At 52.5% G+C, this 27,524-nt stretch overlaps 1 protein-coding gene across 3 annotated transcripts in view; it reads right to left on the bottom strand.

The window, feature by feature from the left end:
• KIAA0556 (KIAA0556 ortholog) overlaps positions 1–27,524 on the bottom strand; it is a 172,712-nt gene that overhangs the window by 102,469 nt on the left and 42,719 nt on the right. For all 3 annotated transcript variants that reach the window (XM_032328072.1, XM_032328073.1, XM_032328074.1), the window contains exons 3-6: positions 21,935–22,011; positions 14,630–14,799; positions 12,789–12,886; positions 3,778–3,909 (exon numbers count right to left, since the gene is read on the bottom strand). In XM_032328072.1, coding sequence (XP_032183963.1) covers positions 3,778–3,909; positions 12,789–12,886; positions 14,630–14,799; positions 21,935–22,011 — 477 coding nt within the window. The remainder of the gene's footprint in view (positions 1–3,777; positions 3,910–12,788; positions 12,887–14,629; positions 14,800–21,934; positions 22,012–27,524) is intronic.

The raw sequence follows: 27,524 nt of genomic DNA on the forward strand, positions 1-27,524 counted from the left end.
CTGCGCCAGCTCCCAAAGCTGACTGGGTCAAACCCATCCCTGCCTCCCCCACACCACGGCAGGCACACGGAAAGTAAGCAGACTTGGGCCGCCCAACACCTAAACACTGGCTCAGTGAGGACCGAGTGAGGACTGGTGTGGAGGTGCGGCTACCACATCTGGTTGAATAAAAAAAGGCAGGCTTATCAGAGAGGGCAGAGGGTCTATAATCCCATCTATGGGAAAATAACAATAAAAAATAAAGGCGGGGGGCCTGGGTGGCTCCAACCAGTTAAGCGTCTGACCCTTGCTTTCCGCTCAGGTCAGGATCCAAGCGTCTTGGGATCAAGCCCCTTGTTGGACTCCAGGCTCAGTGCTGGGCCTGCTTGATATTCTCTCTCTCCCATTCCCTCTGCCCCTTTCCCCCCAATAAATAATGAAAATCTTAAAAACAAAAAACAAAAACAAAAACAAAACAAGGCAAAAACAGTCCTCACGGGAAGTCATTTATATGGTCATCTAAAACAGAAGTACCCATGCAACGGCACAGGTTTTAAGCCTCACCACTGAAATTGCTAAAGGCGGACTGAAGGCTGCAGGGCCCTGCTGGGGACCAGTGGGGCGGGCTGAGCCCCTGGAGGAGGCCCGGCCAGCGATGGCAGCAGAGAATTTCCACGGCACCCGCAGGGGCTGAGCTGTCATGGGCCTCAGCAGAGGCCACAGGGGGAGGAGCTGCTGGGGACACACAGCTTGTGACAGGTGTTTAGTTGTTTCTAAACACAGCCCATAACAATGATTTGAGATCACTGAACTGTGTTGGGGGCAAATAACCACTTCACCCCACTTCAAGGTCCACACAATGGAGGGAAAACTCAGAGCCGGTAACAGAACTCAGGGACTAGCTAGCACTCACCAGGAATGGGCCGGGACTGGAACATTCCAGATCGACCACCTCCTCTTGGAATATAATCAATACATATGTATAATGAATATAAGAAATCTTTATCCTGGATAGGTATACCCATCTATGGTCTCTGGGGCAGCGGAATGATGAAAGGACTTTTATTTTCTTTATTATCAGTTGAATTTGTTTATACAGACTGCACATTATCAGGGGAAAAAAGACATCTTACTAATAGAGCAGAGTGCACACTTTGCTTCATTCCCGATACACAAATGGAGCCCTATTATCCCTTGCAACACAAAGCCCAACAAGACTGAGACCTGGCACTCTGGCAGAACTCTCTGGAAAGAGGCGTCCTCTTTTTGCTGGGGTTCCTAAGCTGCCCAGGACCCTACGGTGGCTGCCCCTCTAACTCAAAGTAGAACCCCTCATCTTTACGACGGGCCATCTGAGCCTTGGCCTCACCTTGTTTCCTCGCCTCTTGCTCACCCAGCTCCCAGGCACACTGATGCCCCCCCGCACCCCAATCTCAGGGCCTTCGTGCCTGCCGTTCCCGCGCCTGGCAAGCTCTTCCCTGCAGGGCTTGCTCCCGGTCTTTCTCCAGAACCACTCCCAGGGCATCTCATCTTTTTCCAGCCCTTTGCCGTTGCTCTGATCAGCCCTATCGCCTACTGGCACAGGACATATTGTTTATTGTCTGTTTTATCTTCAGTGTCTAGAACGGCGCCTACAATCTGGAGCAGGGACCGTGGCCCGCGCAGCGCACACCTGTCCCCGGGGGCGGCCGCTTCTCAGCCCCAGTTGCTGCTGCCATGTAAGGACGGGGCTCCCAAACGTTCGCCTGTTTCAAGGCAAGCCCCCAATTCACATTCTGACATGGAATCTCCTGATTCTTAAATGTCAGCTAGTAATTCTTTCAAAAGCCCCGTGCACGTCAATGGACTGGAGGCCAACCGAGCATGTCTGTGGCACGCCGGTCTGTGAACTCACAACCGCCAAGAAATTGAAGATCACTAAGGGTATGAAGGAAGGTGGACAGGCTGGTGTGTTTCAACAGTGAAGGTCAGAGGAAAAGTACACACACACACACACACACGCATCTCCTTTTGCTCCATTTCAGAGCTGCACTCGCAAACAGTGTGAGGTGGCTGAGTATATTTAGCCACACGCCTTTCTCTCTCTCTCTCTTGTTCAGATTGCATCTCTACGGCTTCTGCCTTGGCCGAACACTGGCGTCACCATTTTACTCTTTCACTTAGCAGGAAAATAACTCCAAGGGGAAATTGACTGTGAAGCCTTACGGAGTGCCCCCTAAAGATGGGGGGGGGGGCGGAGAAAGAAATAGAATCAAGCACTCAGGGTGGAGAAAATGAAGTGTTGGCAGAGTGCTGATTCTGAGCACGCGCGTGCGCACACAGGAATGCTAATGGAAGCTTTAATAGCTCGTGAGGGGCAGGCTGTCTGGGGCTGCGGGGAGCCTAGGAGCTTGCAAAGGAAGAACTATAGGTTCATTTACCGGGGCGGGGTGGGGGGGACCAAATGGCCAAAGGAGGAGAGAGGGAACTACCCCACTTCCTGCGTGAAGGGCCAAGGGTGTGCACACGTTCTCCGACAGGGGGCGTGGCTGAGCCTGCAACAGACTGAACTTGGGGATGGACCAGCCTCCCCAGTGAAGGGAGACTGAGGCTGTTTGCACAGACATGTGCTCAGACCCTGAGCAGGCACCTTCTGTTGATTCAGAAGCGTGCATGTGTGTGTCTGTGCGTGTGTGTGCGTGTGTGTGTGTATTGTGTGGGAGGTGGGCGTTAAAGGCAGTAAAGTCCACACCACAATTTTGCCTACTGTAAAATCTCATTTCTAGGGACTGGGTAGGGAACAAGGTCGTTCATTGGGTTATTCTATTAAAAAAAAATAATAATTTTAAAAAAGGATGTTCTTTTCTTTTTTCCCCCAGGAAGACAGAATTTCCAATTTATTTGCAGACTTTTGTGGCCAGGATAGGAAACAAAGTGACCCTTTGCTCCTTACCTGTCCTTCGTGTGCCAAGAAGGAGACACAAACAGGCAACACCACAGAGGAATGTGTCCTGGATGCTATTCCCATGGCTTTTATGAGTCACATGTATTTCTTAAAGGGACGGAGGCAAGATTTTTGTTCTTTGAGGGAGAGCGTCACATCTGCAGCCCGGACCCACAGCAGAACATAGGCCCAGTGAATGGGGCAGGGTTTGGTTTAGGGGCCTGACTTTGTCCAGCTGCCTGCTAATAATTTTGCTTCTATATAACCACGGAGATGATCTACACACTCATTCTATGTATAAAAGCTATGCCCTTGGAATAAAATGCAACCAACCACCCATGGTTGCCCCTCGCCAGGCCCATTGTGCAGACCTCCTGGCCTGCTCCCTGCCCCTCCAACCTTACTTCATCCCACGCTCCCCGACTCACACTGGGCCTGCACTGCGCTCCTTCCACACGTCCAGCCTCATGGCATCTGTGTGTGCTATTCCCTCTGCCTGCAGTCCTTTTCCATCAGGTTCTGTCCGCCCTCCTCTCCCCTCTCATCCAGCTTTTAGGACTCTGACAAATGTCACTTCCTCTAGGAAGCCCTCCTGGATACCCTAGAAGCTCTCCTGAGCCCACCACGCCTTGCCCCCACCCCTCAACTCCCTCCGGCGGTAGAGGGATTGTATGCTGTTGCTACTCTGGGGTCAGACACCAGCCTTCCTGACACCTGGCCTCCGGGGACCTAGTGGAGCATCCAGCCTGTGGTCTGGGTGCTCGCTACAGTGTGGGAGATGAATGTCGCAGTGAAAGAACTCAGGGGCATATGGAAGGAAAGTCGCCATGTGCCCTGAGAGCCGCTGTGACACAAGCAAGGCCCGTCAGTCCTACCTGCGGACGGTCGCCAGCAGCACCCTGGGCCTTGGCGGTCTCATCTGCGCGTGCCTCAAAATCTTCAGAAGAGCCCAGAGGAGGCTCAATGTGGAGCCGCGGGCCAGCTTCTGTTCTGATCTGCACCGATTTCTAGACAGAAGAAGATGGTTTCAGAAGCAATGGAACAAATGCCTCGATTCCTCCAAGGGGTGAGCACCTTAGGGGGCAGACCGTGAGGTGGCAGGTCCCTGTCCCCCAGCAGTCATGCTATGAGGCACGGTGGCCCGGCACTGGCTTGCAAGAGCCAGCCTGGTGGGTCCTGACCCCACTGCTCAGAAGTCTTTACTGGTTGCTACCACAAAAAGCATGCTCAGTACGATTTTTTTAAAGCAACTTTTTGGTGTGAAATACCTTATCAGTAAAATGTCAGTGCGCGTCCCCAAATTGGCGTTGTGATCCAATGGGTTTAGGAGACCCTGGGTTTCCCCCCACCCCCAGGACTTCTCAGGGCCAGGGCCTGGGTGGGGGGCATAAGCGAGACATGACATTTTAGAGGGGTTACAGATCCAAGAGCGAGGGCCTCCTTAAACTTTCTGCTCTGGGCCTCGCTCTAGGGAGCCCCAGCTTCTGAGAGAAGAGATTGGCCAAGCCATGTGTACTGAACGTAGCACCCTCTGAGGGACAAGGGGTTAGACCCTGCCTTTCCCCTCGTGTCCTGGGTTCGAACCCTCCACCCCGTAAAACTCCGCGGCCCTGCAGGCTTGGTGAACCGAGCTGTTATCTCAGTGAAGGACACAATGCAGGGCCTTAGTGCCGGCGGGCCTCTCCGTGGTAGGACTGAACACCTTCCTCAGCCACAGTCACATCGCATCGTTCCCCACCACCACCACCACCACTAGCGCTTTCACACTAGTGGCACTCCTAGTGTGTCAGAAGCTCACTTAGTCCTATAGCAACCCCGGGGGGAAACTGAGGCACGAGGCTGCATGCCTCTCACCGCAGGTCACACAGCTTAGGAAGCCGCAGAGCCTTGATCTGAACCCCAGCAGGACGGCTCCAGAGGCCTTGCTCTAAACCAGGGTCAAACGCTTCCCGTAAAGAGGACGTATTTTAGGTTTTGCCTGCCCCACAGTCTCCATCACAGTATTTAACTGTCCCACTGTCATTTGAAAGCAGCCACAGATTTTGCCTAAGTAAATGCGCATGGCTAGGTCCCCAAAACACTTGATTTTTAAGAACAGGCTATGGCCAGATTCAGCCCAAGAGCTGGAGTTTGGCCACCGGCCCCAGTACTAAACTGGCCTGCTGGACTGTCCCCAGTGGGCTCGTGAAAAAGAAATGTGCCCGGCTTTGACTATAGTGGCCTTTGGGGAGAAGAGAGGGAAATTAAGAAATTTCCTGAGACTATCAAACACTCAAAAAAGTAGGCAGGGGCATGGTTATAGATCATTCGAGAAAAAAGATCTCGGCAAGAAAGAGTAAAGAAAAAGAGAGGCTGGAAAATGCAGGTGGGGAGTCCCCTGTCCGAGAACGGGGAGAGGCAGAGGGGCAGAAGGAAGGTGCTCTGGGACACTTCCCCTTCGCCTGGGCAGTCCGTCCCTTGGCGATGCCCCCACCCCCATGCTCCGAGTGTGGCCACCCGGCCTCCCGGGCTGTATCAGCTTGCTCTCAGAGCATTTCCCATGGTGGCCGAGGTCTGTACGGAGGGGAAGCAGTACACAGAATACCTAAAACCTGGGGCTTCCTGGCCAGGAGACTCCTGAGAGCTTCCTTGCCTCGGGCCAGGATGAAGCTATAAGGGCTTTGAAGTTCATCTCCAAGATAGATTTTCAACCAGAACTCCGGGGAGGGCAGGCTCCCCCCTCCTCCACAGGAATCACTCAATAGAGCCCAAATGCTTTAATGAGAGCGACACAGAGGGAGAGAGACAGACGGAAGGAGAGAGAGCAGGAAGGCGGGATCAGGGGAGGCAGTGTGGAGGGGGGAGGGGCAGAGGGAGGGGCGCTGGGCACGGGGCACAGCCCGGCCCCTTCATGGCTCTCTGTTCCTTTATCTAGAAAGGGAAGGCCTAGACTAGGACCTCACTACTCCATGTACTCCACCGGTGTGTGCCCCAGGAGCCTTGGCTTCTCCTGGGGAATTTGTGAGAAATGCTACATTTCAAGCCCGCCTTAGAGCTAGGCATCAGAACCCGCATTTCCACAAGAGCCCGGGTGACTCACATGCACACTGAAGTTCCAGTAGTGTGAGCCGAAGTTTTGTTGGCAGGTGGGGGGCTGCTGTGCCCACCCATCTCCTCCCTTCACTGCCGTCTTCGGGCAAAGGCGCCCTGATTTTCTTTTGGGAAATCCTCTCTCTCCTCACCCCCAATCCCAGTGTTCCTGTGGAGCGGAGTCCACGGGAGGCTGGTGTGTATGACAGGCCCAGCAGAACTGAGCACTAGATCCTGCTGGCCCAGAGCGACTAGGTGATCGGTTCAGGGGAGCCAAGAAATGCCAACAGCAGGGTGACAGAATGTAAGGTTGTTGCTGGTGGTGGCCCCCCTGGCATCACACAGAGCAGCATGGAGAGAAACCGAGTCAGGAGGCGGAGAATGAGCCCTGCTACACTGTCTGAGCACCTGTATCCAGCCATGCCTGAGCTGGGCTTTCCCACCGGCGAGTGAAAGCGCTGTGGCCTCAGTGCAGTTCTGCTGGTCTGATCTGAATGACAGATACGAGAACGACCTCCAGGGTCCCAGGAGGAGAGGGCAGGCAGGTCTCTCTCCACTGCCGCTTTCCCATCCCCCCTTTTCCCAGAAGCATCCTTCTCCCCTCCTCGGAGCTTGACACAACTGCTCGCCTTGCCAGAAGGTCAGGGGACGGTTTTGCAGTAGGCATGAGGGCACTTAATTGGGAAATTCTTACTGAATCCTGACTGCATACAAGGTTCTGGAAGCATGTCAAGATAGCAAAAAAAAAAAATAAAAATGTAACCACCAACGGCCTGGCCTTAGGGAGTTCACACAGCACACACCATGGAAGAACACGTTTAGGAAGCAACATCTGACAAAATTAACGTAGTCCAGAAAGAGTTTTCAATGCTGAGTGGGTGCTGGAGAGGGGAAGAAATAGGCTTCCATCTGGCTGCTCTCCTACCCCAGCCCCAGGGAGGCGGCTCTGCTGCCGCTGGAGAAGATGGGGGAGCCGTCTCCCCCACATGGCGACGCCCACCTCCCCAAAGGAGCTCGAGGCTGGCAGGTTCCGGCCCCGCCCCCAGGAGGCGCCCGCTCCCAGCCTCCTCCCCACCTTCACAGGCTCACAAGGATGATGCCCGAGCTCCTGGCTGGCTCCCGCCTGGCATGCTGCTTTACCCAGAGTGGGTGCCTTTAAGCGGCTGCTCTCTCTTGCCTCCCTGTGGCGCCCAGACCTGGGTAGACCCCTCAGTATCACCCACGTGCCAGGACAGGATTTAAAATCCAGACACCCCTGTTCCAGTTTGCCAGCCCAAGGCCATGCCCAGAGTGATCTGTGTGTATCTACTGCCCCCTTAGCAGAGCGTTCTAACAGGTGTGCATTCAAGCTTCTGCAGTTGAGAAATATCAAGGCTAGGGGTTGCCCTGTATGGTTGTTCAGGTTGTGCAGTATGTGAGTGGCTCCCCCTAGAGGCAGGAGAGCTCTGAAGATCCTGCCAGGCAGGTTTGGGGTGGGGAGTAAATCTACCTTATTTGCTAGGTTCTTCCCGGATTTGTCTGATCTCTTACAAATAATAGCGCTCGACACTCTTGACAGTCTGCGTCATACAAGGTCGCTGTCAAAGCTGATGCTTTATGGGTTGTTTCATTTATTGTCCTCACAGCAGGGGTTTTCAAAACCCAGAAATAGGAAAACAAAGGAAAGGGCTTCACATTTGTACTCGTGAGCTTTCCTGGAGGTGCTTTAGCTGCCTGGCCCACCACAGAAAACCGGATACAGCAGCAGAGTGAGAGCAAAGCCTCTGCTTTCCATGGCAATGAACTTGCTTTCCGGGCCTTTAAGGAAAGCCCACCCCACAGCAAATTGCTGAAAGGCCAATCCCTTCACTACCAATTTAATGCTAAGAGCCGGTGATGTTCATCAAATCTGACAGCATTTTGGTAAAGGACGGCTCTGCTGATTAGGCCGTTGTCCACCCAAGTATTACAAGGCTGAGGAAGCCATAAATCTTAATCCAGGGATAGCAGGAGAAAGATCTGAGGCTGAGAAGGGTGGGGGAGAAAGAACAGTCCCAGCAAGAGCCCATCTATCACTTCCGGCCCAGCCCACGGGTGCCACGGCGGCAGCTCGGAGGCCGACACTGAGCCGCCAGGCCCCTCCTTGGCTCTCCCACAGTTGGAGGGTCCCCAGGAAGGGTTTTCCAGGTCAGGCTCTTAGCCAGTGTCTGGATGACTGTGGGACCTTCTGGAGAGCAAGGATCCCGACAGCCCCTTCCATCAGGGGCATCTCTACCCACAAAGTGCTTCCTAGTTGGTGGGCAAGACCCTAAGAAGGGAGCTTATTCTACTGGACGAGGTGAAGGTGTTGGTCCTGGTCACTGGGAAGGGGACGTGCGACCCCAGGGAGTTTAGGGCAACAGTCGGAAAAACTGGCAAGCTAGCCAGCTGAAGAGGACAGGGAGGCCACGGTGGGGAGAAGTGCTAGCCGGGGATGGGCTGAGACTTCGGGGCTAGCCGGGGGTGGGCTGAGACTTCGGGGCTCCCTGAGCGCTGGGCCTCCGTGTCCCCTGCTGACCAGGCCGTGGTTAGTGCCAAAACACCGAGTGCCTATGTGGCCCCCTGCTGGGCACAGCCACACAGGAGCAACCCCAGGACCGGGAACGGGCGGTGGGACCTCTCCCGATGGAGTGGCTTTTGAGAACTGGCCACCCCTGGCCACTGGGGATTCTGCTGCCTTCGCCACTGCCAACCTCTGGCTGCTTCCAAGGACAGCGGAGCCCACCCAAAAGGGTGAGGTCGAGACTGCCTTCTTCTTCATCCTATGTACCCCAAAACCTGTCCCCAGGTACTTTCTACCACGGAGAACCTTTCCACTTAACTCCACTACTTGGGGCCAAAGGAAACCCAGTCGGTTCCTCTTTCTCCTGGCAACAGTTCGGTCGGTCCACTGGATCTATCTACTGTCCTGGAAGAGAAGCTGAGGGCCCCAAGCAGGCTTTTCGCTTCTGGTCACAGCCTAGCAGGGCGGGAGAGGGCGTCCGGCCCAGGCTGACCGACTGAGAGATTCAGATGGTCTCTTTCCCGCACGGTTTCCGCAAACCAACACGGGAAGACCGGGTGATGACAGCCTGGGACGCGTCGAGGAAGCGGAGATGATGGGGCCTGCGGGGCCAGGGACAGAGCTGTGACGCGGAGGCCGGGGGACAAGACACAGGCTGCATTAGGCTCACGGCGGGGGACGGGGGAGCCCTGCTTCCAAGTCTCCTGCCTGGTGCTCCTACAGCCCGTTGGCCCTGTGGGCACCCTTCGGAATGCAGCCGCTGGGGATCTTCTTAAAACGTGAGCCCAAACACATAACTCTCCTACTGAAAACCCTCCAGAAGATTCTTTGCATTTAAAATGAAATCCAGGGACGCCTGGGTGGCTCAGTTGGTTAAGCAGCTGCCTTCGGCTCAGGTCATGATCCCAGCGTCCTGGGATCGAGTCCCACATCGGGCTCCTTGCTCCGCAGGGAGCCTGCTTCTTCCTCTCCCTCTGACTCTGCCTGCCACTCTGTCTGCCTGTGCTCGCTCTCGCCCTCTCTCTGACAAATAAATAAATAAAATCTTTAAAAAAAAAAAAAATAATAAATAAATAAAATGAAATCCAGACTTCCTCCCGGGCTCCTTCCGGCCACTGTGTCATCTGCCTGCTGTGACCTGTGACCCCTGACCCCCACGCTCTGCCTCTCCATCCCTCCACACCGGCCACCCCAGGGACCCTTCAGCCTGACCCACCTTCCTGCCACCCCCACTGCGCCCTCCACTGGGAGACTCCCACCAGACCTTCACGGGGCTGGCTCTGCTCCTCCTCAGCAACCAGGTCAGGGGTGGCCCCCAGGGAAGACTCTGCTGTCCCCCTTCTCTAGAGCGGCTGCCCCCCAGAGCCTCCCCATGACCCCCAGGCTCGAGGAGGAAGTGTGAGCTCCAGGCCAGCAGGGCCCGGCCTGCCTCACTCACGGCGCTGACTCCAGCACCTACAATTGTCCCCCACAGGCCAAGGGTTCAAAGGCCCCAACGGGCCAGGTGGGAAGCCACGTGGTTGGGGAAACAGCAGCCAGAGCACAGCCACCAACCGCAGCCACCACGTGGCCTCAGCCCGGGGCGCTAAAGGGAGTGGTGGGGACTGTGGGCACCACGTCTGCAGGTACCCGGCCTCATGGGGCGACTGTTACCGCGCTCTGCTGGCGGCGGCCTCAAGGGAAGGGGAAGCCGAGCATACAGCTCTTTCCATTTTTCCAGGGAAGTCGGAATGGAGCTTTAAAAAAAAAAAAAAAAAAAAAATACAGAAAAACTTTTGAATTTAAATGTTAGTGAGTGACTAAGATTCTTTTAAACCGTTTTGAGTCCAAAAAACATTCTCCGGGGGACAAGTTCAGCCCCCAGGCCTCAAGCTGCTCATCTGCAAGTCCAGCAGGCCAGTCCTCCGTGCGCTTGGACCGGCTGCCACATCTTCCTCGCAGGCGGGGCAGTCCCCCCACCATCGTCCTAGCCGGGACTCCAGGGCAAGAACCCAGCCTTGTGGGATTGTTTCTACCTCCAGAGCCTCACACAGTGCCTGGGTCAGGGTCATAAATGTTCATTTAAAATTAAAGGATGATGTCTTTTGGGACCTGACTTCTAGTCCTCTCACCACACTGAATGCTCCCCGGTTTATCCATATCAAGGGGGAATGTCCCCCAAAACACCGCATGCAGGGGGAGCAGCATAGTAGGGGGGTGGGCTGAACTCCCAGGACCCCTTCCGCTTTCCGCCTAGGACGCCTGTGAGTTCAGTAGAGGCCAGAAAGTCGGTCTATGTTTCCCGGATGCCCTTTCTGTGGACGTTCTGGAAGCGAGCGAGGTACAGCCCATCAGCAGGCCTCCTGCAAGCAGGGAGAGCAAAAGTGGGGTGGAAAGAACAGGACACACACTGGCTGATTCTGGGCTGAGCACAGTGGCCGAGGAGACAAGTTTTCAAGTGCCCCAGCCTGGTGGGACCGGCTATGGGCAGGGCTGATCTAGCAGGCGCGGCATCAACAGAGGCCAAGAGTGGTGGTGGTGGCCACCTGCTTTCCGGAAGCCAGCTAGGGTGACGCGTCCCTGATGCGGACCCGCCACCTGCCCCGCCGTGTCCTAGGTAGTGGCTTTCCTGGCAGGCTGTGCTGGAAGGCTGGGTGCCGTTCCAGGAGGCCCCCCAGTCTCCCACTCGGGATCCCTCCTCTTGCCACCCAGAGAGCTTGTAAGCACCTGCTTCCCTTCATCTCTGATTACAACGGCCTGAGTGGTCTCTATGGTTAGGCACTGACTGACCCCTGACTGATACAGTGCAGAAGGACAATTACAGCCTTCATGGCATTAGGAAGCCAGGAAATTAGCCATGATTAGGCCCCGTGAAGTGTGGGACCACAGGGAGAGGTGTGGTGCGGGGGGAGGGATGCTAATTAATCTTAGGCCAAGTCTTTTTAAATTGCACAGGCTCTGGGGCCAGCCGTGAAGTCACAGTCTAAGATGCAAACATGGCTCCCGATAATAGAAGGCACTCAAACAACTAGGAGGGTCTGAAGTGGGAAGTGGAGAAAGGCTTCCTTAATGAGAAATTAACATTCATTGCTGGGGACAAAAGGAGGCCTCCGGGCTGTGGGCCCCATAGGCCTTGCTCTTCTGCACTGAGATAAGGCTGTGGGATTCAGTGGGCCAGAAAAACCCTTCAGTACTTCATTATAGACCCACAAAGGCAAGGGAAGATCAGTGGGTTTGGGGGTCACAGGTCTGGGGTTCAAACCTCCCTAGTGGCTATGTGGCTCTGAGCAAGTCACCTTATCCTTCTGGCCCTCAGTTTCATCAAGGGCACAATGACAACAGTTACAGACCTACAAGGTGATGGATTGCAAAGATGGGCCAATAAAACTTACAGAAAAATTTCCTACAGACCCACCCATTTGGCACAGTGTAAAAGATCAGGCCCAACATGGGTGACCACATTAAAAAGGATCACATACCATTGCTTAAGCCTCACCTCAGACCAAGTGAGTCAGAATCTCTGCGGGGAGGGACTGCCAGGTGATGTGAATGCACTGTGGGGACTGAGACCCACTGACCCCAGGCCAAGTGTGAGTAACCACAGGGTGAGGACTACATGGGCAGGAATACAGCACCTGGAGCGCAGATCTAGGCTCGGGTTTTGCTGCTGTCACTTCTTAGTGGTTGGCCTTGGAAAGCTCACTTAGCTTTACCGAGCATTCATTTCCTTGGCTTCCTTAAAACAGAAGGAAACTTGCCCCACCAATCTGCCGTGCGGACAAAGGTACATAGTAGGTGCGCAGTAAAAGATAGCCGTGTAGGGGCGCCTGGGTGGCTCAGAGGGTTAAGCCTCTGCCTTCGGCTCAGGTCATGATCCCAGGGTCCTGGGATGGAGCCCCGCATCGGGCTCTCTGCTCAGCAGGGAGCCTGCTTCCTCCTCTTTCTCTGCCTGTCTCTCTGCCTCCTTGTGATCTCTGACAAATAAATAAAATCTTTTTTTTTTTTTTTTAAAAAAGATAGCTGTGTAAACAGGTTATCACCACGGGGCTGTGAGTCTGTGCTGGGGTGCCCCATCCCCCACCTGGAGGGGAGGATCATGCCACAGAGAGGGAACTAGAGGACCCCCAGACCCCTCTACCTTCTAGGGGCCAATACCACACACAGAAAGGACACCCATGTGGTGCCCTGCCAGACGCACCAAGGCCCACAGGGATTCCCAATGCCGGGATTACGTTTCTGTTCCCACAAGAACCCTGTTCCTTATTCTAAAGCATGAGCAGGGGCCATGCGTCTCGACACTGCCCAGGGCTCCCAGACCTGGTGCCATCCGCGGCGCTGGACTTTGCTGGGGGCTGTCCGCGAATTGCGTCTTAAAGCTTCCTCCGCTTCTCGCAATAGGGTTCTCCGTCCATGATCTGCAACAGGGATGAGGGAAAGAGGCTCAGCGAGGCACTGGTGGTAAGTTCACACCCAGGGAAGACCAGTGACCTCCAGCTAAAATGCACTCCCCTGTGCCCGAAGTTCTGTAGGCAAAGAGAGTCCTGTTTGTAGCAGCAGGCCGGTAGAAAATGGGCCAAATGCTCAGGAGAAAGGGAATGGGGGGTAAGTCATAGCTGAAATGGGCAGGTCTGTATACAAAAGGAACAGTCTCCGAGATTCAGAAGCAGGATACAAGCCAGGTGCGCTACAGGCCAGTGTTTGTGTAAAAGAGGAGAGAAGGGAGAGATATTTGTTGGGGGAGTGAAGGTACCGCTGGTGGCCCAAGTACAGAAGAGACTCCTGCTAACCGCACCTCCTTGAAACCTGGACCAGGAAAGGCCTGTTTCTCCCAGCCAGCAGCAGGTTGGCCCGACTCCTCCTCCCCAAGAGCTAGGAGAATCATCCCATTTCCCTCATTGCCCTGGGTGCTAGGAAGCTCATGCTAAACTTGAAGCTGGACTGCAGTGTCTCTTCTCCTAGGAGAAGGTTTGGGGACATCACTCTCTCCTTTTATCTCCTTGTTGTTTTGACTTGTGCTGTCTGTTACGGCTTGGGACATTTCCCATACCTGTAAGGCAGTGACTCAGAACAACATGAATCAAGATTATTGTGCAACGGGCATTTTACATTTCTTATGTCATTTAATCTTCCTGGCAAGCCGGCAAGGTGGGCTTAAGTATTCTCATGTCATAGAAGAGGAAACTGAGGGTCAGGGAGGACCCTATTGCCAGAGCTCTCAAAGCTAGAGAGTGGCAGAAACCCAGCTCTGTCTCATTCCAAATGTTCTTCCTGTAACGCAGGAAGTAGGCCAGGTCCCCAGACAAAGCAGTCTGCCTTCAAGGGCACCCTGGTGTCCTCGGGATGGGTGCCCCCCTCAGTCCCATTTGACAGATGGCCCGGGAAACAAAGGCCCGGGAGAGAGACAAAGTAACCTGGCCAAAAACTGAGACCCCACCCCGTGTGCTCTGACATGTCGTTTGCTTTCCCGCCAGGTTGTTTTTGGTGCCTGTCCTGGGCCGGCTGCTGGGTGGCGTGATCCTATACCAACTTCACAAACTCCCTGAGATTTCAATACAGGACACACAGGATCGATTGCAAGTCTGTGCAGTCTGGATTAAATACACTCAGCACAAACCGTGGAGTTAAATATCACGCAGGGTTGGGTACTGAAGTGAAGACAGAGCCACTGAAAATTGGGTATAATTTAAATTATTCTAGACACTTCTTTCAATTACTGGCATCGCAAAATGGAAAAGCCAGGAATTTACTGCTCTCATCACCTTTGCCCTGGGGGTAATGGAGGCCAAGGCTAAGTTTTAAAAGGAATAAAAAGGGATTTTGTTCTTTCTCACACTCCTGCTCTCTCTCTCTCTTTTTTTTTTAGAGAGAGAGAAATGAAGTGCACGCACAGACAAGCAGGGGGCGGGGCAGAGGGCGAGACAGAATCTCAAGCAGGCTCCTCATCTGGTACAGAGCCTGACATGGAGCTCGATCTCACGACCCTGAGACCATGACCCGCGCTGAAATCCCCAGTTGGCTGCTTAACCCACTGTGCCACCCAGGCGCCCCCTGCTCTCTTGCTGGCAAAGTGAGTAAACTTAAACAGGTTAACTAGTCATTTGCAGGTAAGTTTAGGGGCACAGGATGTGGCTCCACGGGGCCCTGTGACCTGTGCTCACCGTGTGTCCCCTCGGCGTGGGAGGCACTCCTGGTGAAGTCGGAGTGGACGGCTTTCCGGGGGGACGACTTCAGCTCCGAATTGGCTCCATTGACGTAGACAGAGAAACCCTGCTCCAAGTGCTCCAGCCTCAGCTGCATGGGGTCCTTGGTTTTCAGATGCTTTAATATCCTGGAAGAGAAACAATCACTTCCTCCTTGTTATGTGAGCCTGGGCCGCTGCCCACCCCCACGTGGGGAGAGAACTGTGTCTCTGACGGGCAAAGCGTCTCTAATCGGAGGCCGGGTGGTGGGTGCCCAGCTGTTCATCGACAAACAGCCTGTCAGGGGCCCATTACACACACGGAGAAGCAGCAAGGGGGAGACTGTTCCGGGCTCTGCAGGGGTGTTTCTGCTTTCGCTCTGAGGCTCAAGTGCACGTTAGCAGCAACGCAGGCACGCGTCATTCCTCGCCCCGCGGGGACCAGGAGGGAAAGCAGGCAGGTGCGAACACTGCCCAATTTCATGCATCTCCACCTTGTGTGGACAGTGGCACCTTCTCCAGGGTTTAACAAAACACGGGTCTAAGAGTCTTAGGTCCTAAGCCTTTGGACCAAGGAATTTTAGAGAACATCTACAAATCAGAAAACAACCTTCGTCAGACCAGGCAGACTGACTTTTTGCTTCAGTAAATAAATGTGTTCTCAGAAGCTCGCCTGACACCTCAAATGTCATCATTTTATATTCTGATGCAGTGAAGGTATATATCAAAGTAGGCTTTAGCTCATGCCCTTTTGGCTAAAAGGGTCTTGGTTTGAACAAGGCTGGACCTCTAGTTCAAGTTTTCTCGAGTTTTCTCTGGATTTATTCCCACACCACCAAGCTGCCTGGCAACCAGCGTGCATTCCCTTTGTGATTTTAAGTAAGTTCCTATCAAACTAGCAAAATGCAAATTTTAAAAAAATAATAGAAATAGTAACCACATAAAGGGTGTGTACAAGGTGCCAAATTTGGTTCTACTTGTGGTACGGATACAGTAGTTGGTTCTTGTTATTCGCAGCAGTTTTGTTTTATGAAGTCCCCACAAATCCTGAGTTAGGGAATACTGAAATCTTGTTCCCAGGGGAAAATAAAGGATTTGGTTTCTGTGAGCCTCTGTCGCAACAGTTTCATTAAATGATCACTACAGAAGCCTGCTGCATATGCGTTTCTGTTTAAAGGCACCTTGTTTGATACATGGTTGAGACACTGACATGAAACTCAGCAGCCAACAGGTCTGTAACTCAGGCCTGAGGGAAGCTCATCTAACGTGTTTTTTCTCCCTTGAGAGACACCATAGCCTCCTTGCACTTAGGAACATCAGAGAGCACTTCAGGACCATGCTTAGGGTACAGTTTTAACAGCAAAATCACCAAGGGAAAACATAACAATGTGTAAGACACGGCACTCAGTATATACTGTGAGAAGGCCACTTTTTTATGGGGTAAGAGCTAAAATAAGAAGGTGAAGTATTCCCTTGTTCTACTGCAGCTGGGAATGTGTGTGTGTTGGGCAGCTAAAATTTTTTGCCACTCTGCACTTGTCTTTGAATGAACACAAAAGCACTGCAAATATTTAAAATTTACAAATAAGTTTTCGTCAGTAGATGAATTCATATTTAGGGAACCATGAATAACAAGGATTGACTATATTAAGACTTTCATCTTCTCCAACAACCCTATGGGGTAATTACTTTTATTATCGCCATTTAATAGACAAGGCACATACTCTGGTTTCTCTTCAGATCGCATAAATCTTTCGCCTTTTAATAGACAAGGCACGTGAGACACAGAGAGGTTAAGTAACTGGCCCAAGGTCACACAGCAGGCACGGTGGTAGGCTAGACTGCAAACTTAAGCAATCTGGCTTGAGTGTTCACCACAGCAAAGACAACCTCTAAAGCTAAGCAAGAGGACACTGAACCTGGCAAACTTAGACACTGCTGCTAATTCAGACATAATATGAAAATAGAGAAAATGCCATATGCTTGGGGTTCCCCCAGGGAGCCCACTGCAGCAAATCAGTCTTGACCAGGAACAACAGTGTTCGGTCATCACCAACCCCTGAAAGCAACCCAAATGTGCAACAGCGGGGAATGGAACCACGTAGCTGATATCATCACTAAGAGTCTGTCCAGATGTGAGGAACTGCTTGCAATTGGGGGGAAGGGGAGGGGGAGCAAAGGCAGAATAAAAACGGAACTGTGTGGTTCAGTGCCAAGTTGGAAAAAGGTGGGTTTGTGGACCAGGAGTGGAAGGTAATACGTGGGAAAATCCTATCAGTTGTTGAGGAGGGTGGTGGCATTACGGGTGATCTCTTTGTTTGTTTTTCAAATGTTTCTTTAGCTGTTGATACATCCATCTTTTTCAACAATTGTGGCAGGAACATTTACTACAGACTTCTTATCTCCTGCCGGCCTTAGAAGCCTGGGAGTTGATTGTTGGGCAGGCAACAGCATGAAACAGAAGGAAGGAAAACACAAGTCACTAAGAGACGCTTTGGCAAACAGAGCCATCCTTGCTCTCTCTGGAGCAAAACACCCAAGGCTGCCGTGGGCCCCGGGGAAAGTGTGCAGGGAGCCTGAGCCCTAGGAGGGGCCCAGAGAGTGGAAAATCTGACCACCCAGGCACAGGGTGCCTGCCTCCACCTCCCTCCGGGGGTCTCCTGACGCTGGGCAGGTGGTGACGGTGACATCCACTTGCTGTGTGGGATCCGGAGCTGGTACTCCATGTGTGCTTCTTTTTAAGCAGAATGATTGATGAAAACACGGATTTATGAAACTGATAAATGAGGAGATAATTATCCAGACTGTGAAAGGGATCACTGAAGGAACTCCCCGGCTACAGCTGAGCCGACAGTGATGCGCACTATGCACGCGGCATCGAAGAAAAGTGGTGTCTTTTTGTTTTTTTGTTTAACTGATAGCCTGCTTTGCATAAAAAGCGGGCCCTCGTGTAGGGGATTCAGAAAACTCAGACAAGGTCCCTCCCCTGAGGAAGAAGGAGCCCCCGCCCACCTGGTGCCCCACCACACGCTGGGTTCCGGGTTTTGAGGGATGCAGGGAAGGGGCTGGCTGCCTCACACCACGGGAGACTCTCGCTGTGTCTGTCCATTCTCTCCTCCTACTGTGGAGACGGACCCCTGGATGTGGGGACCATGCTGAGCATAAGGAATGTTCTCGATACCTGTTTCTGGAAAAAATGGCTCTAAGACCCTCCAGGTCTAGCAGGGGAGAGAAGACACAGATGCATATGCTCCCAGCTCCCATGGGCCTCGTGCTCATCACTGGAGCCTCTGTCTTAGCCTGTAGCGGCCTGTGGGGCTGCTTGTACCGAGCTCTTTGGACAGAGAGGAAGTAGGAGCATGACAGGGGGATACCACTGGGTGGGAGGGGCACAAACAGGGGCCCAGCAGGTGAGAGGCATGACCAAGCGGGGCTTGTTGTTCCTGGGCGTGGCCATGCCTGGGTTGCTGGCTGAACCCCTTGGCCTGAGAGCGCTGTGGCTGCTGTGTGACCAGGCTAGCCACGAGGCCCCTCCAACCTCAGTTACCCCCGGGGACCTGAGAGCTTCTCCAAGGGTCAAACATTCCAGCAATACCTGGATGTCAGCTCAGGGAGAATTGTTACGGCAGTATGGCAATGATGGTGATGGTGATGGTGATGGTGATGGTGATGGTGGTGGTGGTGATGGCACCTGGGTGTTGTCCCTCTCACTCCCTTACTGGTCCTTCCATTGGCTTATTTTATAGATAAACTTACCCAAGGTCACAGAGCCCAGGATGCAGCCAGGACTTAAAGCCTGGTCCACAAGGCTCCAGAGCCCACTCCCACCCACATCATTCTGCTGTGTCTAGTCTCCTCCCTTAACATGTCACAGGGTCCCTGAGGGAGGAGAGTCTGGATGAGGAGCAGTGGCTTCCCGCTGGGGGCTTCCTGGAGGTGGTGGCATTTGAGAGCAGGCCTGATGGGTGGAGAGGGGGAGGGCAGTGGTTCAGAGAGCCTGCTATTTCTCCAAGAACGTCAGTGCCCACGGGCTCTGGGATTCACCCTTTCGGATGTCAGCATCCCCCACAGGAGGATATAATACCATTGCTGGGCTCCTGGATCTGGTCCAGCCTTCAGCATTTAGAGGGATGCATTACAGCCCATCTTGGCCATCCACCCTCCAGCACTTGGCCCTGTCTGGTTGATGTGTTGTTGAGCAAATGTGCCAGGTGTGATTATATCTTTCACGAAGGTGAGTGACCAGAATCACTAAGGATCCTCTGGGAGGTTTGTACAGGGGTGACCCAGGGCTGTCACACCCTCTTCCACCTCCTCTGGTCCTCTCCTGCAGCACAAGATCATGTTCTGCTTCTTTGGGCATAGTTATAAATAGATGACCTTGTGCTCACCTGCCGCACCCCAGGAGTTCCTCAAGGGCAAGGGCTATGGGCAGACACCTGTCCGTTCTGCCTCGCCGGCAACTCTCCCCCATCTTCCAAACCGAGCCTCTCAGATCCGCTTTCAGAACCTCCCCACTCCTACTCTTACTCTACTATTATACACTTGCTCCGCCACCCAGCTTAAGGAGATAGCCAAGGAGTGGCCCGTCAGACCATGCCACCTCACCTGGCACAGGGCGTGACTGACTCGGGGCCGGGGCCAGGGCCCTCCTCAAGACGTTCACTGGAACTATCAGGAAGGAAGTGTGGGGCCGCCAGTGGCTACCGTGGCCTCCATGAAGAAAGTACCCGCCCGAGGGACTCCAACATGGAGTTAGAACTGAGTACCTGGATACAACTATGCCTGAAGCTGGTTTCTTGCTTTTATGAGCCAATACTTTTTCCTTATTGTTTAAGGTCTATTTACCCTGGGTTTCTCTCCACTTGAGCCCGGGAGCACTAACTAATAAAGTCTGTACCTTCCTCATCACGATGCTCTCCCTCACGCCAGTGGCAGTGCTAAGCACCGAGAAGGCACTCAGTGAATTCCTACTGAATGAGGAAAAGAGTAACATCACCAGCCTCTGTGGCGGCTATGTTCTGGGCAAGGTCACTCCTGGAAACTGGCTCCAATGATCACACCCCCCCCCCCCCCATTTCTCAGGTCACAGGGCAACCTGGGTAAGAAGGCTAGGTTTTCATTTCTGTCTGTGCACACTACACAGCCGAGATGCTGATTTTCTACCAGGTCATATAACTAGATTTCCAATAAGCTGCAGTTTATTTCCACAAAACCCGTCATTGTGAATGTGGCAACTCTGGCGGGTTTCTCCGCTCCTGGTAATTTATGACAATGTCATACCAAACATCAATCAGAAAGTAGAGCCCAGCTCTACCACTTCCTGCCTCGATGACCTTGGACACACGGCTTACCGCTCTGGGTCTCCTTTGTCTGGAAAATGGGTGCAAGGAGTGTAGCTACACCTTACCACGTAGTGGGAGGGCACAATGAAATGATGGGGTGAGGTGCCTGGCATGCGGAAGGCACCCCAGAAAAGGTGTCTCTAAAGCAACACCCGGCAATAGCTCGGGGGGCCACGCACTTTTCATGTCTCCAGTGGGAGTCACGCCAGCCCCCTCTTGGTGACAACACGTCCCCCAATTTTTATGGCAACTTGGCTTGGACATATTTTTTCATTGCCTTTGTGCTACAACCTTGTCTCTGGATATTCTTCTCTATGCTATTGGCTGGGGCCCTTTGATTGTGCACCTATTGATCTGCTGATTAATGAGAAGCAATTTGCTCCTAAGGAACTATGACAATGTCCTCCCAGACAAGTCACAAGGATATGATTAAACGATCACTCAGGTGTTCGGTGGCACCATCCAGCCTGCCAGGAACAGGATAAAAACACCCTGCTCCATGGCATTAATGATGATAAAAACCCATGTTGGACTAATCAGCACAAGCCTCCTGCTACGGTAGTCGGAGCCGCCCCCGGGTCGGGGAGATGAGCGAGCACAGGGCAACCCGCACAGAGGACACTGCCTGGCTGCGCTTCTAGCTGCTCCTACAGCTAGACGCTGTTCAAGAGTTCTGTATCCGTTCGAGAGTTCGCCACTAGGGGTCGCGCTGCCTCAAATGGGGGCATCTGGCAACAAGAGCGGGTGTTGGTAGAGATCCTGGGCATCTCAGTGGTAAAGGGGTCGGAATACTCAACTCCTGTAACACCAAGGACTGAACCTGTCCATGCAACATGCAGCGGGAGTCCAGCCAGTCAGATGAGGGCTGAATAGACAGGATGACAGCCACCACCCTCCCCACCCCTCGCCCCAGGGCTCTCTTGCCTGCAAGACCCTAGACTCATTCCCAGTAACACCAAGGCCCAGATTAGGACCCCTCCTCCCCACTCCTGCAGCTCTGTTTGAGGAGCCTGCAGCCTTCTTCCTGTTGTTTTGTGTTTTAATCTGAGTGCCTTACCAACATTTTAAAACTCAGGAGATTCCGACCCAAATCTGAGAAGCAATTTGCTTCTGTCTGTCTTCTGTCTTTTTTGCAGCTGCTCCAGCAACCCTGGAGGAGAGGGAGCCCGGGGCCCAGGTTCCCATAAACAACAACTGGCCTGAGCTGAGCAGCTGGGAAGTGGGCCTCCCAGGTGCCCACGGTCTACACCGAGCTGGCTTCACTCACTGCCCGGCCCCTCCTGGCATCTGAGTTTGCAAATCCAGCTTAACGCGCAGCCTGAGGCCTGGGGACCAACCACAGTTCAGACCGTGAACTTCCGTGGGCCCGAGGCAGGCAGTGAGGAGGGATGCCTCTTTCCAGCCAGACCACATTGCTTTGCCCTCGGTCACCAAACATGGCATCTACCGTGGGATTCTTCCAGAGCTAGCACACCACACTCAAAATGAGTACCGACTTCATGTTAAATGACATATTGACCGCCTTTAAACACAGACATGAAACGATTCACCTTGATCTAATGAGGCATGATGACAGGCTCAGATTCCACGGGCCGGTCAGAGCCTGGATGACCACAGACTGAGCTATTCCGGTGACTAATGCACAGCCCTGCCAAGTTCAAGATTTGGTCATGACAAAGCCACCTTCTCCCAGAGCGGTGGCAGGGAGGCTAGAGGTGGTACTTACATGTAGAACCATTGCTACAGCTCAATCAAGGATGCAATTAAATCAGCGAGTGGAGAAACGGGAGCTAGGATTGCAGATAATATCCCGAGCCTCTGAGTGGAGGCTGCCTGCAGCCCGTTCCTAGGTGAAGCAGAGCCTGCATGCTGTTTAATAAATCGAAATAGGGCTTTTATTGGGCTAATAGGAAGGGCTGCCATTGAGCAGCTCATCTTACCTGTTCCTCTGCTGAAGCAATATTAAATACTCATCATGTTTCTCATCAAAGTCAGGCACCATGTCCTTAGCGTAACCCTGAAACGAAGAAACAGACCAGGATGATGTCGGAATGCGGGGGAATTATTTACAGAGGCAGGAGGCTGAGCTTGACGAAGGCCCAGCTCCCTGGGTGCATCGCTCAGGCGACCTGGAGCCCCCAGAGATGGTCTGATGGCCCCATGGGTCTTAGTCACAGTCAACATCTACAGAAGGGACGAGGCTGGTTTCCCGGTCTCAACAGTGTTCATTCTGGCCATGCCCTGTAAGATCAGGGGCTCTGGCCAAGATCTGAGCTTTGATGTTTTCTCCACGCTCATTATTTAGTTACCTGAATGATCATAACCAGATGTAACGCACATCAGTTGTTTAAGGAGGGGTCTCATTTTCTTCTTATGCATGCTTATTAAAACACAGTTATCACAAAACTCTATGGCCCAGATGGGGTTCCTTTAAGAGCAGACACTGGTGGGTGCAGGCCTCCTCTTTAGGCAACAGAATTCTAGATTTCCTTTCGAGAATCATTCAGCACCGCCCCCCCCTTTTTTTTTTTTTAGTTCACTGTCTTCCTAAGAGGCCCTTGAAAGTTCCTTTGTTGGCCTCTTGGGTCACATGACCTTGGCCTTAGCCTCTCAACACAGTGCCCCCCTCCCCCCCCAACCCGTAGCCACAGTGATTCACTGGTCTGAGGATGAGCTGTGGCCCAAGCCAGGCCCTTGAAAGTCAGCCCTGGGATGGTGCTGATCCTCTTGGGGGAAGAGCTGCTCTCTTTCCAGTGGGGGCTAGGCTGATGAGACACAGGCCAGAACTGAGAATGAGGCCCATAACTGAGACAGCAGGTGCATCAAGAGATGGAGAGAGATCCTTAATGTCATGATTTGACACCCTGGACCCACTCATGTCTGAAGAAGTGTCTGGACAATTCAGATCTTGCTTTAGAAATTTCTGCTGAGTCTCTGTCATTTGCAGCCAAAAGAATTATGTCATATATACCATAATCTGACCATTAAAGATAACCCCTATTACAATTTTCTATAGTTTTATAGAGGGATAATTAGTGTAGACTAAACTACACATATTTAAAGTGACATACGTATATACCAGTGAAACCCCCAACATAACCCCCAGATGTTTTCTTTATCATGTACATACATATTTATAAATACACACACAAACGTAAACATTCTTTTTTTTTTTTTTAATTTATTTTTTGAGGGGGGAGGGAAGAAGGAGAAGGAGAGAGAACCTTAAGCAGGTTCCATCCCCAGCCTGAAGCCGGGCCCGGAGCCCAATCTCACGACCCTGAGATCATGACCTGAACCGAAATCAAGAGTTGGATGTTTAACCGACTGAGCCACCCAGGAGCCCCCACAGACATTCCTTTAGATAAAAACAGGATCATACTATAAACAACGTTTTGCAATTTTCTGTTTCTTTCTTTTCTTTTCTTTTCTTTTCTTTTTTAAACATATAACGTATTATTTGCCCCAGGGGTACAGGTCTGTGAATCGTCAGGTTTACACACTTCACAGCACTCACCATAGCACACATTCTCCCCAATGTCCATAACCCAATCACCCTCTTCCTACTCCCCACAATTTTCTTTTTCTTAAATTTTTTTTTTTTTTTGGCCAAGGGATGGATTAAAGAGACAATACAGGCTTGGTTCTGGTCACAAGTTACATGGATTAAGTTTTAAATGGCAAGTAAGACATTTGCAATAGAAGTGCAATTTGTATGAAAATCCTAACTGCTACCACGGGGAGAAGAGAAAAGCCCCAGCATTCTCTTCTTCTTAAAATCTGGCTTTAACACCATTATTCTATCATAACCCCAGCCACATGTGACCCATAACCTCCTTAATCAAATACAACAGTTCTTCCCGTGTTCCTCCTTTTCAAAGGCTCTGGGCCACAGGGGACTGCTGACCCCCGTCCGTCCCCAAATTCTCGTCCTTCAGCTTCTCCGGCTGTAAAAGAGCCTCTCTTCCCTCCCGCGTCTTGTCTGGCTTCCTTTCCTCCTTGGCCTCAGTTGGGGAAGGTCACTATCTGTCCGTTTCACTCCTCCAGGTCTCTGCCCCATCTTCTCTCTCCAGTTACAAGGAAATGGGTCCTCTGGATGGAAACCTGAGGTCACTCCTGCCCAATCCCCCTTCCTGTCCTCTTTCCTACAGAACTCTTGCTGTTGCTACCTGCTTACCGCTTCCTCGTCACCCCGCTTCCCATAATACCCCAACATCCCCCTCTCTTTGGGCCCACTCGGGGACAGAATGTACTCCCATCTTCTCCCCCATCCTGATGTCCCAGACACATCTGAGTTTTACTGGGGTTTTCCTGCCGGCTCATCCGGCCCAGCAATCAGGAAGTGGGGACTCCTACGGAACGTAAGCGAACAATTCAGCAATAGCTGACCCTAATCTCTTACTCCGCTGGCTTCCTGAGATGCCCAGAGAGGTGCCTTCTTCCTCTCTGGGACTGAGCCCTGCCTCACCCTGAATGGGAAAAGAGAATGTACAACCTCAGTCTTCTGAGAGCTGCTCGCAGGACAGTGGGTCTGGGGAGGACTCTCAGTCCCAACTAGCATAACACGGGTCTGATGTGGCGCATTTCCATATCCGTGATTCTCCTTTGATCTTCGCAAGAGCTCTTAGAGTGGTTATTATTACCCCATTTAAGATACAAAGAAACCCATCTCATGCATCTTCCGGGAATAGGCACCCTACCCCATGGCCATTTACATAACCATTTTGAAATATCAGAATGACCACTGATACATTATAGTGTGGAATGAACATTCCGTGACATTTGTAGATGAAATACGAGGCCACAGGGAGACCTTAGCTCGTGAGGTCTGGGCCCTGGGCTTGCACCTCAAACCCTCCCAGAATGCATTTATTTGCCTGTGCCAGGCGGGAGATGTCATCACAAAGGCTTGACCAGCTCAGGCACGCGCCCAGCCCCATGCTTTTTCCCTGCTTCTCATATACTAACCAACACACGCACAGATCAGATCGCCTGGGACTCTATTAATGTGCAGTTCTGACTCAGTAGGACTGGGGAGGGAGGGGCCCCACATCTGCATTTCTTTATTTTTTTTAAGGGTATTCATTTATTTGAGAGAGCTAGCATGCACGCAGGAGCAGGGGGGTAGGAGCAGAACAAGGAGAAGCAGGCTCCCCACTGAGCAGGACACCCCCCCCCACCACCACGTCTGCATTTCTGACAAGCTCCCAGGCAATGCCCATGGGCCACACTTGGAGTAGCAAGTCCTGAGACTAGCCTGCCTCTCATCAGACAGTCTCCGGAACTGAGCTGGGGAGAACATGAGCTTTGAGACCAGGCCTGGCTCTGAGTAGCAACACTGCCCTTAGTTTACTCCTCTGTTAAAATGGGAGTGATAACAGTACCTGTCTGGTTGGATTTTTCTTTCCTGTGTAGGGTTAAACGTGGACTGGAAGCAGTAACGGGCAGAAAGGACTTCGCACGGTACCCGGTACTTAGAAGGTTCTCAGTGACTATTAGGTTCATTTTACACCTAGAGAGTTCCATTATTTATTTCCTTATTTATGTTAAGATTTTATTTACTTATTTGACAGAGAGAGACGGTGAGAGAGGAAGCACAATTTGGGGGAGAGGCAGAGGGAGAGGAAGGAGCGGGCTCCCCACTGAGAGCCTCATGTGGGGCTTGTCTCAGGGCGCTGGGATCATGACCTGAGCCGAAGGCAGATGCTCAACCACGGAACCACCCAGACCCCTGAGTTCCACTATTTGAAGAGCGCTACCTTGGCTCCTCCCTACCCTTGCGCATCCTACCCGGTCCACCTTAATTTTTCTACTCTCTTTTCCTGAAATTCCACTTCCTGCCCTCCAGCCTCCATCCAAATCCTCTCCAGGGCCCAGCTGAGTTTCCAAAGTCTCCATGAACCTTCCCTTCCCATTCTCGCCCCACTCCCTTCAGCTCAGTCCCAAACCCTGCAATTAGCATTAAATTATATACAATACGAGGCACAACCATGCATAATTAAAGGCTGAGTTGTTAGCATTTAACTATATACGTTGCTCACTAATTATCTGGGGATCTGGAGACTTGGGGGTGAACCCTGAACTCCACTCACCTTTGCTGAGCCTCTGCTGCTCTCGTCTGTAAAAGGAGGGGGGCCAAGAATAAGGTGTACCTCACAAGGCAGCTCGAAGGCTCACTCAGAGAAAAGCAAAAGTGACTGAGGATCCTTTTCTTTCCTCTTCCCAACTCTCTGGAGCAGATTATAAATTCCGGGAGGGCACAACTACGGGGAGGCAGGGGGAAGAGCCTGAGCCTCACCACCATCCAGCTGTCGGGTGGTAAGTGCTAGGGCTGGCTAAGCACCAGCTCGGGTTGCCCCACTCCAGCCCTGGTCGGATGCCAGACACCGACTCTACCCAGCACTGCACGCTTTACTTTGGGGAGGCTTCAAGTGTCTGGCTAGACGATGGAGGCATTTACAATGAAAGCACCCCACGAAGGAGAAGCTCGTGAGAGGCCAACTGTATCCTTATGGTCTTGCAACAAACACGTACCAGTGCTTAGCCTCAGACCCGGCGTTTGTACATGGTGAGCACCTACGGGCTGTGCTCAACCACTTGTCAGGGGCCTGCTCCCCATGGTCCCGCTGGGCTCGGAACGAATGCTTTACATGTAGTCACGCAAACACGTGGACCTGGGGGTCCCTGACTTCGGGGGATGGCCTGCAGGGGGTGCGAGGAACACCCATTTGATTGCATGCAAGCGGACACTCTGGGAAGAACATCTGTCATTTTCAACAGATTACCAAAGGCATCCAAGACCCCCGAAAAAGAAACAAATGACCATAATGAAATGTATAAAAATGGGATGCCAAGGATTTGAATGAGGGGCCTGAGACGGCTCCCCAGGGCACGGCCAGGCCCCAGTCTCCAAGGGAAACCACTGTATACCCCAAACCTGACCGCTCCTCCTCGCCTCCCGCCACTGCTGTGCGTTACAGCCCGACTCCCACTCTCCGCGGATACCCTACCTCCATCATTGCATTTACTCCGCTTTTTATGTGTTGATTCCACTGAGGCAGGGACTGGGTCTGTTTTGATCGCTTGTGCATTCCAAGCCTCTAGGATCGTGTCTGGCACATGGTGCGTCCTGCCTAAATACGGTTGAGGGAATGAATGCATCAGGACCCACTTGAGCTGGGATTTTAAAGCCTGAAACATTTTCTGGGCCGCATAAAAAGGGAAAGGCGTTGGGCAAAGGTTTGGGATGGGGTGGGGGCTTGCCAAAACCTGAGATGTTCCTGGACTGGCCAGAAGTTTGGTTTGACCAGAAGGGTGGTGCGGGGGCTGCACAAGTTAGTGACGGTGAAGGGTCTAAGGAGTTTGGATGCGACACGGACGCAAAGTGTCACCGCCACCACCGTCATTGCCATCATCTTTATCCAGGACACCGGCCCCAGAGACAGCACAGAACCTTATCAATGGCCGGACTCTTCTTTCTCTTTAGGCGAAAAATGGAATTGGAAAGAAATGCCAAGAATCAGTTATGCT

This window comes from Mustela erminea, chromosome 20 (genome assembly GCF_009829155.1).
Source record: "Mustela erminea isolate mMusErm1 chromosome 20, mMusErm1.Pri, whole genome shotgun sequence".
NCBI lineage: Eukaryota > Metazoa > Chordata > Mammalia > Carnivora > Mustelidae > Mustela > Mustela erminea.